Source organism: Panthera tigris, chromosome C2 (assembly GCF_018350195.1).
Source record: "Panthera tigris isolate Pti1 chromosome C2, P.tigris_Pti1_mat1.1, whole genome shotgun sequence".
In the NCBI taxonomy this organism is placed as follows: domain Eukaryota; kingdom Metazoa; phylum Chordata; class Mammalia; order Carnivora; family Felidae; genus Panthera; species Panthera tigris.
This window is the reverse complement of record NC_056668.1, coordinates 131,465,796-131,479,567: the sequence shown is the minus strand read 5'-3', so window position 1 is coordinate 131,479,567 and position 13,772 is coordinate 131,465,796. Positions and strand designations below refer to the sequence as shown.

The 13,772-nt window shown below is 52.0% G+C and overlaps 1 protein-coding gene across 2 annotated transcripts in view; it reads left to right on the top strand.

Annotated features, from left to right (window-relative positions):
- Positions 1–13,772, top strand: part of SH3BP5 (SH3 domain binding protein 5) — a 79,898-nt gene that overhangs the window by 53,171 nt on the left and 12,955 nt on the right. For both annotated transcript variants that reach the window (XM_042957245.1, XM_042957244.1), the window contains exon 4: positions 9,711–9,875. In XM_042957245.1, coding sequence (XP_042813179.1) covers positions 9,711–9,875 — 165 coding nt within the window. The remainder of the gene's footprint in view (positions 1–9,710; positions 9,876–13,772) is intronic.

Genomic DNA, 13,772 nt, shown 5'->3' with positions numbered 1-13,772 from the left:
GTGTCGTGGCCTTTTGTGGCACGGGTCTGCATTGTGTTTCCCTGGGAAGGAGGACATGGCTCCCCTGATTGGTGTGTGTGTGTGTGTGTGTGTGTGTGTGTGTGTGTGTGTGTGTGTGTGTATCTGGCCTTGGGATGGGGTGATGCTGATGCTTCCTGGGTCCTGGGAATGACAGTGTGGGGGGCCGAGGTGGGGAGGGAAATACATTTGAGTGGACTTGCAGAGAGGAAGGTGCAGCCATGCTGAATTTGGGGAAACCCTCCGCGTTTGAAGAATTTAAGAGATGGGGTATGTGACTTACGCCCTCGAGCAGGCCATTTTAACTTGTTAGGCTCTTGAATTTTCTTCGATAAAGCAAAAGGATTGGTTTACACCGTTTCCATTTCCTTGAGCCTGAAGACTCGGTGGTTTGTGGACCAGGGATCAAGGTGTGATGGTGGCTCCTGGGACCGTGTTGGGTCACGTGGACCTTGACTTTGGGCCTTGCTGCCAGCTTCTGCCTCGGGCCTCTGCCTCAAGCCTGGCCCCAGACCTCAACGGTTTGTAATTCTGTAGCCAGCGGACACTGCTCCAGCCCAGCCAGCATGTGTGCGAGAGCAAGAGGAAGCCCGTAGAGGAACACGGATGTTGCCTTGCTAGCTGGGGTGGGGACGGCTAGGCACCTGTCGTGTCCCTGCACCCACAGAAAGGATTTGGTTTGGGGTCCTGCAGGGAGGTGCCGCTCATGGTTAGCAGGTTCCGTAATCCGCTGGTAGTTGAATGGGGTAGGAGTATGTGAAGGGGTCAGAGACCTCCCGCTGGCCGACCAGCTCTGACATGCCGAATTGGACTAAGTAGCCCCTGGTGGCCTGGGGAAGTACAAGGCATGTGCCTTCCTCCTGCCGGGAGCTTTTGGCCGAACTGGGGAGATTCGGTAGGGCGACAATGGTGCCACCCTAAAGCAGAGGGACAAGGGGCACACGAGTGGATCCGGAAGCCCTTTGGTCTGATTGGGATGTGTATGCTTGCGTCCAGAGGTGAGTTGCGGGCTGATGCCCAGCACAGAAGAGGAGACAAGGTGGGCTCAATCCTGGAGGAACCTCCCCAAAGCCCCCAACTGAAACCCTTGAGTTCGACCCACCTCTGGTCAGCGCGAGGCCCTGTGTGACCACGGGGAGTAGGGGATCATCCGGCCGGAAACTAAGTCACCGCACACTATTGGGTTGGCTGGGCCTTCCCATACCCAAGATCTAGTCACATCGTAGCCTCCAGGTTCATTATGGGTTTTTAATTTTTTTTTTCATGTTTCTTAGAGAGAGACAGAGTGAGAGCAGGGGAGGGCAGAGAGAGAGGGAGACAGAATCCGAAGCAGGCTCCAGACTGAATTGTCTGCACAGAGCCCAACACAGGGCTGGAACTCACAAATTGCAAGATCATGACCTGAGCTGAAGTCAGAGGCTTAACCAACTGAGCCAGCCAGGCGCCCCATATTATGGTTTTTAAATGTATGATTATTTATAATCTAAAGCAGGAATGCAGATGCTGTTTTATTATTTTTTTATTTTTTTAATGTTTATTTATTTTTGAGAAAGAGAGCATGGATGAGGGAGGGTCAGAGAGAGAGGGAGACACAGAATCCGAAACAGGCTCCGGGCTCTGAGCTGTCAGCACAGAGCCCGACGTGGGGCTCGAACTCATGGACCACGAGATCATGACCTGCGCTGAAGTCGGCCGCTTAACTGACTGAGCCACCCAGGCGCCCCTACCTGTACTATTTTGAAGCAGGTAATAGTTTTTTAATTTTTATTATTAAACAGCTCGTCTCCAGGACAGAGCAAAACTATTTGACCGTGATTTTTCTGATCCCCTGAGTCTCCTCTGACCCGGGATCTGTTAAAGAGCTTTGGGGCCTGTCCCCTGAAATGGCTTCAGGCCCTCCATTATATCTCCCGGAACTGCGCACAGCTTCCTCATGGGTTTCAGATATACATACCATGGACCTTTCACTTAACTTAGAATCTCTATCGTTTCGTTTACTATATCCTGTATTAGGCAATTTGCTGTTAACTGATAATGGCTCAACCTGTACCTGATAACAGTTGGGACTGAGTGAGAATTGTTGTCCCGTATGCTCAACTGATTCTTAGATGTGTACAAAATCGATCCAGGAAAACTGAACTGGGTAGAACTGATGAAAAGCTCCATGGCACAAGCTGCATTTAGTAAAGGTTGATATGGATGAAACTATTCAGTGGATCGAACCTATGGATTTGAAATAGGAAAGAACTGATCCTAATTAAAATAACTTCGACTAAAGAAAAATGAAAAAAATTAGGAACACTGGGTTTGAAAAATGATCAAGGACCTAAATGGGCTTAATGGCATTTTTTCTAGAAAATGCTTTCAAATGAAAATGTGTCTACTCTGGGATAACTCTGATTAAAATGTTTGTATCCAAAACATCCTCAGGGGCCGAATGGCCTCGTCAAAATGCCCGGCACCCACCTCTGGCCAGACAGTAGTTTTTGCTCTGACAGAAGTTGTTTTTTGGTTTTTTGTTTGTTTGTTTTTGACTTTTTTTTAAGTTTATTTATTTTGAGAGCATGCACTTGTGCAAAGAAGCAGGGGAGGGGCAGAGAGAGAAGGAGGGTGAGAATCCCAACAGGCTCTGTGCTGACACAGAGATCGAACCCACGAACCATGACCTGAGCTGAAATCAAGAGTCAGATGCTTCATGGACTGAGCCACCCAGGTGCCCCCCCCCCACCCCCAGAAGTTTGAGAAGGGAGAAGAAGGAGAGGAAAATTTCTGAATGGAAAGACTCAGACTGTCAGCTGCTGATGAGTGGGATTGCTCGGGATAGACGCAAAAAACTAGAGCTTGAATCGAACCGAGAACGGATGCCGCTGTTGTCGCTGTCTGTTGTCCCCTTTGATGTTCATCCCAGACATGCCTCCCTCCCTGAGGCCAGCCCGGTTTTTGATCCTGCTTTCGAACGTTTTGATTTCCTCAGGTGGCCTGGAGAGGAATCCGGGACTTTTCTTCACGAGCTTCTAGCTGGAAGATGGGTTCTTTTCAGCGGCACATACAACATTCACTCTAAAGGGCAAGGGCAAAATTGTATCAAGTGTAAAAAAAAAAAAAAAAAAAAAGACAAAAGGCCGGGACAGAGGGTGTCCTCCTGGTGGTTGCTCAGTGCAGCGACCGTACCCTGGCGCCTGTGGGGCTCGGGGCCAGCCCAGTCAGAGCACCGACCCGGCAGGAATAGGCCAGGCCTCTCTTTCCCCAGTGACCTCATTCTCGGGCAGCCTCTGCTTCCCCCCTGCAGGCTGATGTCTTTCCGACCCTGTTTAGATGGAAGTGGGCGTGCCCCCCGCTTCCATTTCATGCCCAAGTATCCAGCGGCCTCTGGAAACCTCGTTGCTCTGTAACTTGCCCTTCCAGGAGGGCCCACACTTCCCTGTGTCTCTTCCATCCCCGCCCCCCCCAGCTTCCCTGTGAGTGGGACCCAAGTTGTTCCCAACAGCAGATAGGGGAATAGCGTTGGGCCGCAGGAGAAGTTAAACCCAGCATTCAGGATCAGCTCCCAGACCCCGCGGTCGGCACGCTGGTTCCACACCGTGAACGCTCTGCTCTGACGAAGCAGCCTGTTCCCTGCCTGCTCTTGGCGGGGGTGGGGTGGGGGGGTGGGCGGGAACAGCGTGCTCCCCTTGGTGGTTGGCCTGGTTTCTCCCGGTAACCCCCCCCTACCTTCTTTGATCTGTGTAGCAGTGGCCAGTGTGGCCTTGATTAGGGTGAAGGAGTAAGACCCAACTTAGCTTGACCTCTTTGTGAGGAGTTTGTAGCCCCAGCAGGTGGTATTTAATAGAAATCTAGAATGGAGGCTCAGGGTTTGAACCTTGACCTCACCCTTGGTGATGTGGAGCAATTTATTCAACCTTTCTGCGCCTTGGTCTCCTTTATAAAATAGGGATGATCATTGGACTACCCTCATCGCATAATTTTGAGATTGAAATGAGGCACTGTACTCAGAACACCTTTCATACGTTATCGGACTCAGAAATGCCCAAACAGTAACTGCTATGATTACTGACCTATAACCATCTATATCCACTCTTAGGGGTTTGCCAGTGGTCGGGTACAAGACTGGTCTCATCGTGGGGGCTTCCTCTGTGACTTAAGGCCATCCCCAGCTGGAGTATGGCTTTGGGAAGCCATGTGACAAGACTCCTTCATCTTTCCGGTTTCCTTAGCTGACTGGCTGGTGTGTTAGTGACACCTGCATGAGCCATAGTGGGAGGCAGCAGTCCCACACGACAGCTTGAATTCCCGTCTCATCTTTGGCCCCCTGAGCAGCTCTTCTTGCTGTGTATTAGTTACAGGTAGGCTGTCCAACTCTCCAATGATTGTGTCCTTGCCAGAGGTCTACACCTTGGCAGATACTGCCTGGCGGAAGAGAAACAGCCCTGTTTAGGGGTCAGAGGCTCTGGTTTCCTGGCTCTGGCCAAGCACTCAACAGCTGTGTGACATTCAGCAAGTTGCCTTGCATTTCTGGGCTGTCTTTTGAAAAGTGAAAATGAAGGTCTTGAACCGGGTGGTCTGTAAACTTCCTCCTACTCTGAACCTTTGTTGCAACCACGTGAATGTCCAGATACCCTTGTTCCTTCCTGAGACCAAATATGGGCCGGGGTGGAAGTCCAGTGCAGCCTCTCTCTTCTCCCAACAGCCTCAACCATGGCGGACCTCTTCCCTCATGCCCCCGCCCCCCCCCGCCCCGCCTTGCTGATGACACAGGGGACCATACGTGTGAGTGCTTCATGGTCACAGCTGGCCCCAGGCCAGAGTCTAATGAAGGTCACTGTCAAATTCATTCGTAAGCAGCCTTTTAAAATTCTTTCCAGTGAGCTGTTTCCATGAAAGTCATTAGTATCCCTGAGTCATGAAGATATTTCAAATTTTCCTATGTTGCGTCTGACAGTGAAAACCCAGCTCCCCCAACATTTTCCTCGTCGGTGCTCTTCTAAGTAGAGCCTCAGCCAGTTTGCTAACTGGGTTCCTCTGTCATGAGACCCACTGCCTGATTTGTATACACCGGGGAGTAATATATTTGTAACTAGAGCTTGAAAGGGCCTTTTTTTCCTTTCTTAGAGTTTGAAGATAAAACTTGTTGGTGTTGGTCGTGCCAAAGATTTCTGGGTGTCCTCTTTCATACATTGGTGAGAACCAGATAGTCAGCTCTTGGTGGGATTGCTAAGTCAGTTTCTGATTTTGGTGGTCACGTGTCCCCTTGTGACGAGCCGTCTCGGAGGTAAGCCCTCCCCAGGTAGATATGTGTGTAAACTCATGGGTGCCTCCTGTATTTCCATGACCTGGCCTGGTGTCTCACCCTCTCCCTGGATGAATCTTCCTTAGGAAACCTTTGATAAATCATTCTCTCTTTCTTCCCTGTGTTCCCATAGCGCTTTCCACCTCTGTTACGGTCATGATCTGTCTTGGATTGGAGTTTGTACTGAACGTGTCTGTTTTCCTGACTGACTTCGAACCCCTGATTTGGTGTGGGCCCCCTGTCTCCAGAAATCAGGTTCCAAGACGTATCTCAGCAGCACTGAATGGAGTATATCCTACTAGCAAGGGTACGATAGAATGTTCCCCGCCTTGCGTGTGCACCTGCCTGTGAATGTGGTTTTAGAAAATGTTTTATGAAATGCCTTACAAAGAAGCTATGAACTTTGGGATTCTTTAGGAATCCCCAAAAGTTTGGATCCTTGGGCTTATTAGTAGTAAAATGGGCTGTGAGCAGCCAGAAAGCTGTTGAGGGAGATTTGGCCAGTCTATGCTAGTTGCTGTAGTCCCTTCTGTCATGTTTACAGAATAGCCCAGCTGTATAGAAGGGAACATGTGATCACTTGGGTTTAGATTTAACCAAATGTAGCAGAAAACTGGCTTAAACATGAGCCTTTATTATATTTTTTTCTGTCATTTAAAAAGTTAGGAGGTAGGCAATCCAGGGCAGGGACCTAACTTACTTTTCTTGTATCCTTAGGAGAGTTGCCTCATGATCCAAAATGGCTGTTGAAGCACCAGCCATTGTGTTGATAACACAAATGGAAAGACAAAGAAGCCCTCTTGGAAGGCTCCAAGAGTGTCCATTTATATCTCATTAGCTAGAAGTTAGTAACAGGAGTCCTAGCTAACTTGACAGCTGGGAAGTAAGGTCTTTAGCTGGCACATTGCCTCGCCGTAAGACACAAAGGCTCTCTCACCAGGGAAGATGGAGAGAACAGACTGTGGTCCTGAAGAGCCGCCCACCATTTACTTGAATAAATGAGTAGGTAGGGAAGAGATGGAGAATGCCATTCGGTTTCTGTGGGCCAAGTGTTGACTGAAGCCTCCGACTAGATCTTTGATATGACAAGGCCAGCACATTTCTGATACCACCACATGGGAGAAAGAGCCTTGAGGAAAATTCAGAAACTCACAGACTTGACAGAAAGCATGTTCTTCTAAAGGCCCCTTCAGACGGGCCTCCTTTTTTCCTTCCTTGTAGAGATCCGGTTCCCTTATTTCAAACTCATCAGATGCAAGATAGCAGGCGTAAAGGGTGCGGGGTCTGTGATACAGCAGCCACATTTCAGCTCGCTCTTTTGTTTGCTGGAAGAAAGAAAAGCTTCATAATTCAAATGGGGAGACCGGGGGTGGGGGTGGGGGTGGGGGCGGGGAAGAGAATTTACCCTTAAATGGTGCTGAATTGAAATACTAACATTTCCGGGACGCCTGGGTGGCTCAGTCGGTTAAGCGTCGACTTTGGCTCAGGTCATGATCTCGCGGTCCGTGAGTTCGAGCCCCGCGTTGGGCTCCTTGCTGACAGCTCAGAGCCGGGAGCCTGTTTCGGATTCTGTGTCTCCCTCTCTCTCTGACCCTCCCCCGTTCATGCTCTGTCTCTCTCTGTCTCAAAAATAAATAAACATTTTAAAAAAAATTTAAAAAGAGAAATACTAACATTTCCTTGGAAAAAACAAACACAAGTACAAATCCCACCTAGGGAACTGTTAGAATCCTGTGGTATTGATGGTCTCTTGGTGTGGTTCAAAGCACATAGGTGGTCTGTGGGGCAGGTTGGGGGTAGCTTTGAAGTGCCAGGTCCCAGTGCCTCCCCGCTTGTCCCTCAGTGCACCTAGGCAGAAGGGGGTGGGAGAGCCACCGGGGCTGTCCTCTCATGGGACTTCCATGGACTGGCCTAGAGGCCTGGGGTCTGGAGTGACGTGTCATGTGCCGAGAGCATCCACGCGTGCTCAGTTGGTCAGTTCTGTAGGACGCAGGCCCCTTGTCCCCATGTGTGGCTGAGGCACGCCTGTGTGGCCATGTGGCCTGGGGCCACGCAGTGGTCACAGCAGGCAGGCCCCTGGGCTACTGGTTGAAGCATTAGCCGGGAGTTCGCTCAGTCCCATGCTCTTCATGTTTTTTGAAACTTTTTTTTAAGTTTACTTACGTATTTTGAGAGAGCGCATGTGAGTGGTGGAGGGGAGGGGCAGAGAGAGACGGAGAGAGAGAAGCCCAAGTAGCCCAACACAGGGCTCTACCCCACCGACCCCGGAGATCATGATCTGAGTGAAATCAAGAGTCAGACGCTCAACCGACTGAGCCACCCAGGTGCTCCTGTGTCGTTTTTGATAGCAACGTACGTATTTTAATTTTAATTCTAGCGGAGTTAACATACAGGGCTATATTAGTTTCAGGAGTACGATATTGTGATTCAGCAATCCCATACGTCACCCAGGGCTCCTCGAGATACGTGTGCCCTTCCATTTTGAAATTTTGATCCTCATCTTTGTCAAGGTCTCCTGCAGATACCGTGTCTCATGAGGCTCCTTCCTCCTGGCCCCCCCACCAAGGCTAAATTTTTCAGGTCATCTTGTCCTCCAGTCCTCCGTTCCTGCTCATTCTCTTTTCGGAAGGAGCCCTGGATTCCCTCTCCCGGAACCAGTTTCCTCTTCACACCCCGGTACTGTCTGTATCTCCCTCCCTCCAGTAGCAGTCTTCGTGCGCAGCTCTTGAGGACGGTTTCTGGATGTCCTCTCCGTGCCTGTTTCTGTTCCCCGACCAGATGGTCATCCTGGAAGGTCAGGCTGGGTGTGGTGCACAGCACGAGTCCACCTCCACCGTTTGCTGAAGGGTGGAGAGCAGCACCCACAGGGTCACAGAGCTGTTCCTTGCCTCGGGGGCTGCTGTGTTCCAGGTCTGTTTTGTTCCCCTTAACCGTCTTCGCCCTGTGGTTCCCGAAGACTTCCTCTAAGTCATGTGAGACTCACTCTGGGGATGGATGGGGATGGTTGTTCCTCTTGCTCTTGAGCCCCAGGGGCTACCCCGTGGATGTCCCCGGGGTTTGTGGAACTGATCTGGTTAACCATAGGTGGTGGGTAGGCGGCTGCAACGGGCCAGCGTGTGCTTGTGCTCTGCTGGGAAATTCAGAGTGGTGGCCGGAGGGTTTTGTTGCTGGTTCCTGATGCAATCTCATGGGCCACTCTTGGGGGAGAAGTGTTTACTGTCCAAAAGAAATAGAAAGTGAGCCAACAATGTAATTTTAAATTATCCGGTAGTTTCATTAAAAAAAAAAAAAAAAAAAAGTCGAAAGACACAGGTAAAATTAATTAAGACAGTCTATTCAACCAACGATATCCGAAATACCGTCATTTCATCATGTAGTCATTCTGAATACGGAGATGGTTAACAATTCTTTTTTTGTACTAAGTCTTTAAAATTTGGGGTGCTTTAGGGGCGCCTGGGTGGCTCAGTTGGTTAAGCGTCTGACTCTTGGTTGGTCTCAGCTCAGGTCATGATCTCACGGTTCGTGGGTTCAAGCCCTGTGTCAGGCTCTGTGCTGACAGTGCAGAGCCTGCTTGGGGTCCTCTCTCCCTCTCTTTCTGCCCCTCCCCTGCTCTCGCTCTCTCTCTCTCTCTCTCTCTCAAATAAACTTAAAAAAAATAGTACAGAAAAATACCTTTAAAATAAAGTCTGGGGTGCTTTGCACTCAGCGTGGATTAAGGACCTTTGAGGTGCTCAACAGGCGCGTGCGGCTGGTGGTGCTCTAACATACAGCCCGCTACGATTTGTGTCCGTCCTTCCCTCCGCCCGTCGCTGTTGGTGAGTGCGAATTGGGCGAGAGCCTGTCTGGCAGAGTGACAGCACTTAGTGGGACTTTGAGTAACTGGGATCACAGCTCTGCTGCTCGCCCGTGTCGGGTGGCCTGGCCGGGTCTCTCAGAGCCACAGTTACCACCTGTAGAATGAAGGAGGCCGTTGGACTGCAATCCCCTGGGCCCCTCTGGCTCTGACCTGTTGGCAGGGAGCCACGGATCTGGGCAGGGAGGGTGCTGGGAACTGCTGTGTCTGCCGTGGCATCCTTAGCAAATGAGAGCTGCTCTATGAAAGGCCACAGCCGGCCTCACCTGGCTCGTGAGGGGCTGGTTTGCCGTCTCCAGCTGACTGACCCGGCATCCGTGTCTGATCTCTTGGTTCCTGGACTCTGGAAATCGTCTGCTCCTCTATGTGCTGCCTGTCCCCTTATCCAGCATTTGCGAGGCCCTGCAGGTGCCCGGCTTGTCCCCACGTGGGAAGGCAGAGATGGACAGGGCAGCCCCAGACCCTCAGGAAGCTCATCTTTTGGAGGGTGTGACAGGCCAGAGGGAGCCCCTGCCGTTTCCTGAGGCCTCATGAGGGTTCTTTCTTGCACAGGCCCAGCTAGAAGCTCAGAAAGCCACGCAGGACTTCCAGAGGGCCACAGAGGTGCTCCGAGCCGCCAAGGAAACCATCTCCCTGGCTGAACAGCGGCTGCTGGAGGATGACAAGCGGCAGTTCGACTCAGCCTGGCAGGAGATGCTGAATCATGCCACTCAGAGGGTATGAGTCACAGCCATGTGTGCCGGGAGGGGGGGGGGGGGCGTGTTTCGTGCGCATGTGTCTATGTCTGCAGGTGGGTGGGGGGGGCATCTGTGTCAGTGCCTCCCCTTTGTGGGTGGGGGGTGGGAGCATCCTTCACACTGCTCGTCCATGCGATCCAGACTGGTTCTTTTATTTATTTATTTATTTATTTTAACGTTTATTTATTTTTGAGACAGAGAGAGAGCATGAACGGGGGAGGGGCAGAGAGAGAGGGAGACAGAGGCAGAACCCGAAGTAGGCTCCAGGCTCTGAGCCATCAGCCCAGAGCCCGACGTGGGGCTCGAACTCACGGACCACAAGATCGTGACCTGAGCTGAAGTCGGACACTTAACCGACTGAGCCACCCAGGCGCCCCGCGACCCAGACTGGTTCTGACGAGCTCTTTGTGCCCTGCTTCTCCCAGCAGAGGCTTGGTGCCTAAAAACACTCTCTGAAAGTCACAGGCTGTCTCTCCCTGGGGTCTCTGCTGGCCTGGTACTAAGGCATACTCGGAGTGAGTCTCCCAGTAATGGGTACAGCTGTTCCTTCCCTGGTCACTTGAGTTTGTCTGGTTCGGATCCTCTCTCTGAAGGTCTTGACTGTGGATTGGCCTTCCCAGAGGAACCAAGTTGTTTTCTGGGGTCTGTTCCCACTAAGTTCCAGGAGAATGGTTGAATTTAGAATCCAAGGTGGAAAACCTTGATTAACGGCCCCAAACCACGTGGGGCCTGGACTCTGTGTGTGTGTGTGTGTGTGTGTGTGTGTGTGTGTGTGTGTGTGTGTGTGTGTGTGTATGTATGCATGCGCGCGTGCCTGCACGTGTCTATAACGTTGGCGGGAGGGTGGGGGCCATGGTAGATGAAACCAGAATCCAGTGGCCACTCCGGCTTGGCCTTTGGGCTCGGCTGGGATTCGAGGAGGCAGCACGGGAGGAGGAAGTGGGCCGTGTATGATCTTGACCCCAATTTGACTCCTAGGTTTTGTAGCCATTATTGTTCGGGTCTTTACCAGCTCACATGACCTGCGCTCTGACCACACTGCTCAGAATCGAGACAGCTGCTCGGTTCAGCAGGATTTGATACCTTCACCTAACTCCACTGGGTTTTCTAGGAGTTGCACCGAGTGTTCTCGATACCCCCCGCCCCCCCAGGCTGACTTGGCTTGCCGCAGGGTGGGTGGGTGAGCTGACATGTGGCTTTGGCGGCTGCAGCTAAGGCCTTAGACAGAGGGGTGATGGAGAGGAGGCAGTGGGGGAGGGTAGCCGCAACTCCCCCTGGCCTTGCCACCTGTGGGGCTAGGAAAGTCAGGAGTTGGTGCCACAGCCTCTCCTTTTTCAATGTCACCTGCCACAGTTCAAGTCCCAGGGGATCTGATAATTAAAGATGGCCTTGTGCTTCCCTAAATAGAAAGCCTGACACGCAAATAAATGACTTCCAGTCAAATCAGTGTCGACTGTACCGCCTCCCTCTGAAGCCTGAGATACGGGCCTGGCTTTGTGTGGCTTTGGGCCTCCTGCCCCCTCGTGGACATGATGCCCAGAGAGCCAAACACAGGCCGAGCTAGCTTTTCTGGGTCAGCTCGTCAAAAACCCAAGTAGAAGTTGGAAATCTTGGAAGTTTACAAGCCACAGGCTGACAGATGTGGAAAGGACCAAAACAAAAAGAAGGGAGCCGGTGGGGGCGGGGGGGGGGGGGGTTGGTGGCTCAGTCAGTTAAGCATTTGACTTCGGCTCAGGTCATGATCTTCCGGTTTGTGAGTTCCGGCCCCGTGTCGGGCTTCTGCTGTCAGCATGGAGTCCACTTTGGATCCTCTGTCCCCCTCTCCCTGCCCCTCCCCATCTTTTTCTTTCTCTCTCTCTCTCTAAAAACATAAACACTTAAAGAAAAAAAAGGGGGGGGTAGCTTCCTCCAAGAAATTAGCAAAAGAGGCGTTTCCTTTTTGCCCTCCCTCCCCCCCAACTGGAGCTCAAAATCAGCCTTAATAAATCATTTCAGAAGCTATTTAATCTGTTCTTTAGAAAGGAACAAATCAAGTGTATGCTTAAAACAACAACAACAAAAGCATATATTTTGTAAGTCCCAGGGCCCTAGCATGGATGGTGAGCGGCTGGTCAAGGAGAGGTGTCCCAGGACCTCTACGTTGCACAATTCTTGGGAGCACCGTTTATGCCATCGTCTTTGAGAATGATGCTTCTTGGGGTTGGGCAGTGCATAACTTGTGGGGCTAAGAAGGTAGTGAGGTCACACGGGCTCCTAAGGGCCTGGGAAGGGTCATCTGATGTGTGCCCTCCCTGAGGCCACTGGAGGTTTCTAGGCGGTGGGGATGACTACTGCAGATTAGCAGGTGCTCCGGGTCACAGGCCGGGATTTCCCCCCTGGAGCCGCCATTCTGTTTTCCCAGGTTCCTTCACGGTTGCACAGGTTTGAACCACTGAGAGAGAAGCAAAGTTCGAAACTGAAACCAGCAAGAGACAAGGCTCTGGTGGCAGAGCCTTCCCCAGCCAAGGTCCTGCGTTGCTGAGAACCTTAACCTGGAACGGGGCATGCGGAATTTGATGGGGGTGGGGTGCAGACCCTCACTTTCTGCCTGGCTGTGGGTCTCTGTCTGGATTTAGCACTTCACGAAGTGGGGCTCGTGTTGCCTGCTCCCCAGACCTCATGGGGCTGGCACACCCAACCTGCTGCATGTTGGGTGGTGAAGACAGTGATGAGTGCAGACTGTTTCCTGCCTTGTCTGACTTCCGGATGCTCCAGGAAGCCCATTCCTTCAGAAGGAGCCAGCTTTATCTCACCCTCTTCTTCCGAAGGCAGTGCCACTTAATGGTCTAGTCAGAGAGCTCAGAAAGGTCTGCCGTCTTGAGAAAGTGGCAGTGGTTTGGGCTGCGTAATTCCCTCACCCCAGGCAATTGGAGAAATGCTGGAGTGAGTGCCCTTGTTCCTTGCCCAAGCCCATCAGTGTGTCCCCTTTGCTCCCTTCAGACTTCTTATGGTGACATGGGGCAGTTACACCCAAAGCCATGGCTGAAGCCATTCTAGGAGACCCTGAGCAACGCCAGGAGTCCCAGTTTCTCTGTTAGGCCACATGTAATGCCAGACAGGGACAAAGGGACAGTTCTCCACTCGGTGTTGGGGTCAAGAAGGGCCTTAAAAGCCACAGTGGGTGAGGCGGCGTGGCTGAGCAGGCCATACCTGTATGTAAGTGGCTTTCCAGAGGACACACGGCCTAGGGTCCCTGCTGCTCACCACTTGGGGCCTTGGGCAGCAGAGGCCCCTACAGCCTCGGCCATTTTGGCCTTGAAACAGCCTTTTTGGGAAGGGGATAGCTTTTCATCAAATGGGAGAGGAGGCCCAGCATCTGAGGGGAGAGGAATTGGCTTTTCTTTAAAAAAAAAAAAATTTTTTTTTTTAATGTTTATTTTTGAGAGAGAGTGTGAGTGAGGCAGGGGCAGAGAAAGAGGGAGACACGGAATCCAAAGCAGGCTCCAGGCTCCGAGCTGTCAGCACAGTGCCCGACGCGGGGCTCAAACCCGCAAACTGTGAGATCATGACCTGAGCCGAAGTCGGACGCTCAACCGACTGAGCCACCCAGGTACCCCAGAATTGGCTTTTCCGATTGATAGCTATTGAAAGAGAGCAGATCGGGGAAGGGGCTGTGACTTGGAAATGGGGAGGCATTAACTGTGGGTGAGCAGGCAGCAGGTGGCCTCCGGGGAGGAAAGGGCACAGGGCCAGCGTCTCGCCCCAGGTCTGGGTGCTTGGAGACTGCCTGGCAGCGGGGATCCAAGGCCTGGGGTGGCACACGCGAAGCCGGTGAGGCCAGCTGCCCTGGGCTGCCTCCCGCATGGCGGTGAGAAGCCATCTCCGTGGGCCCCCTGGC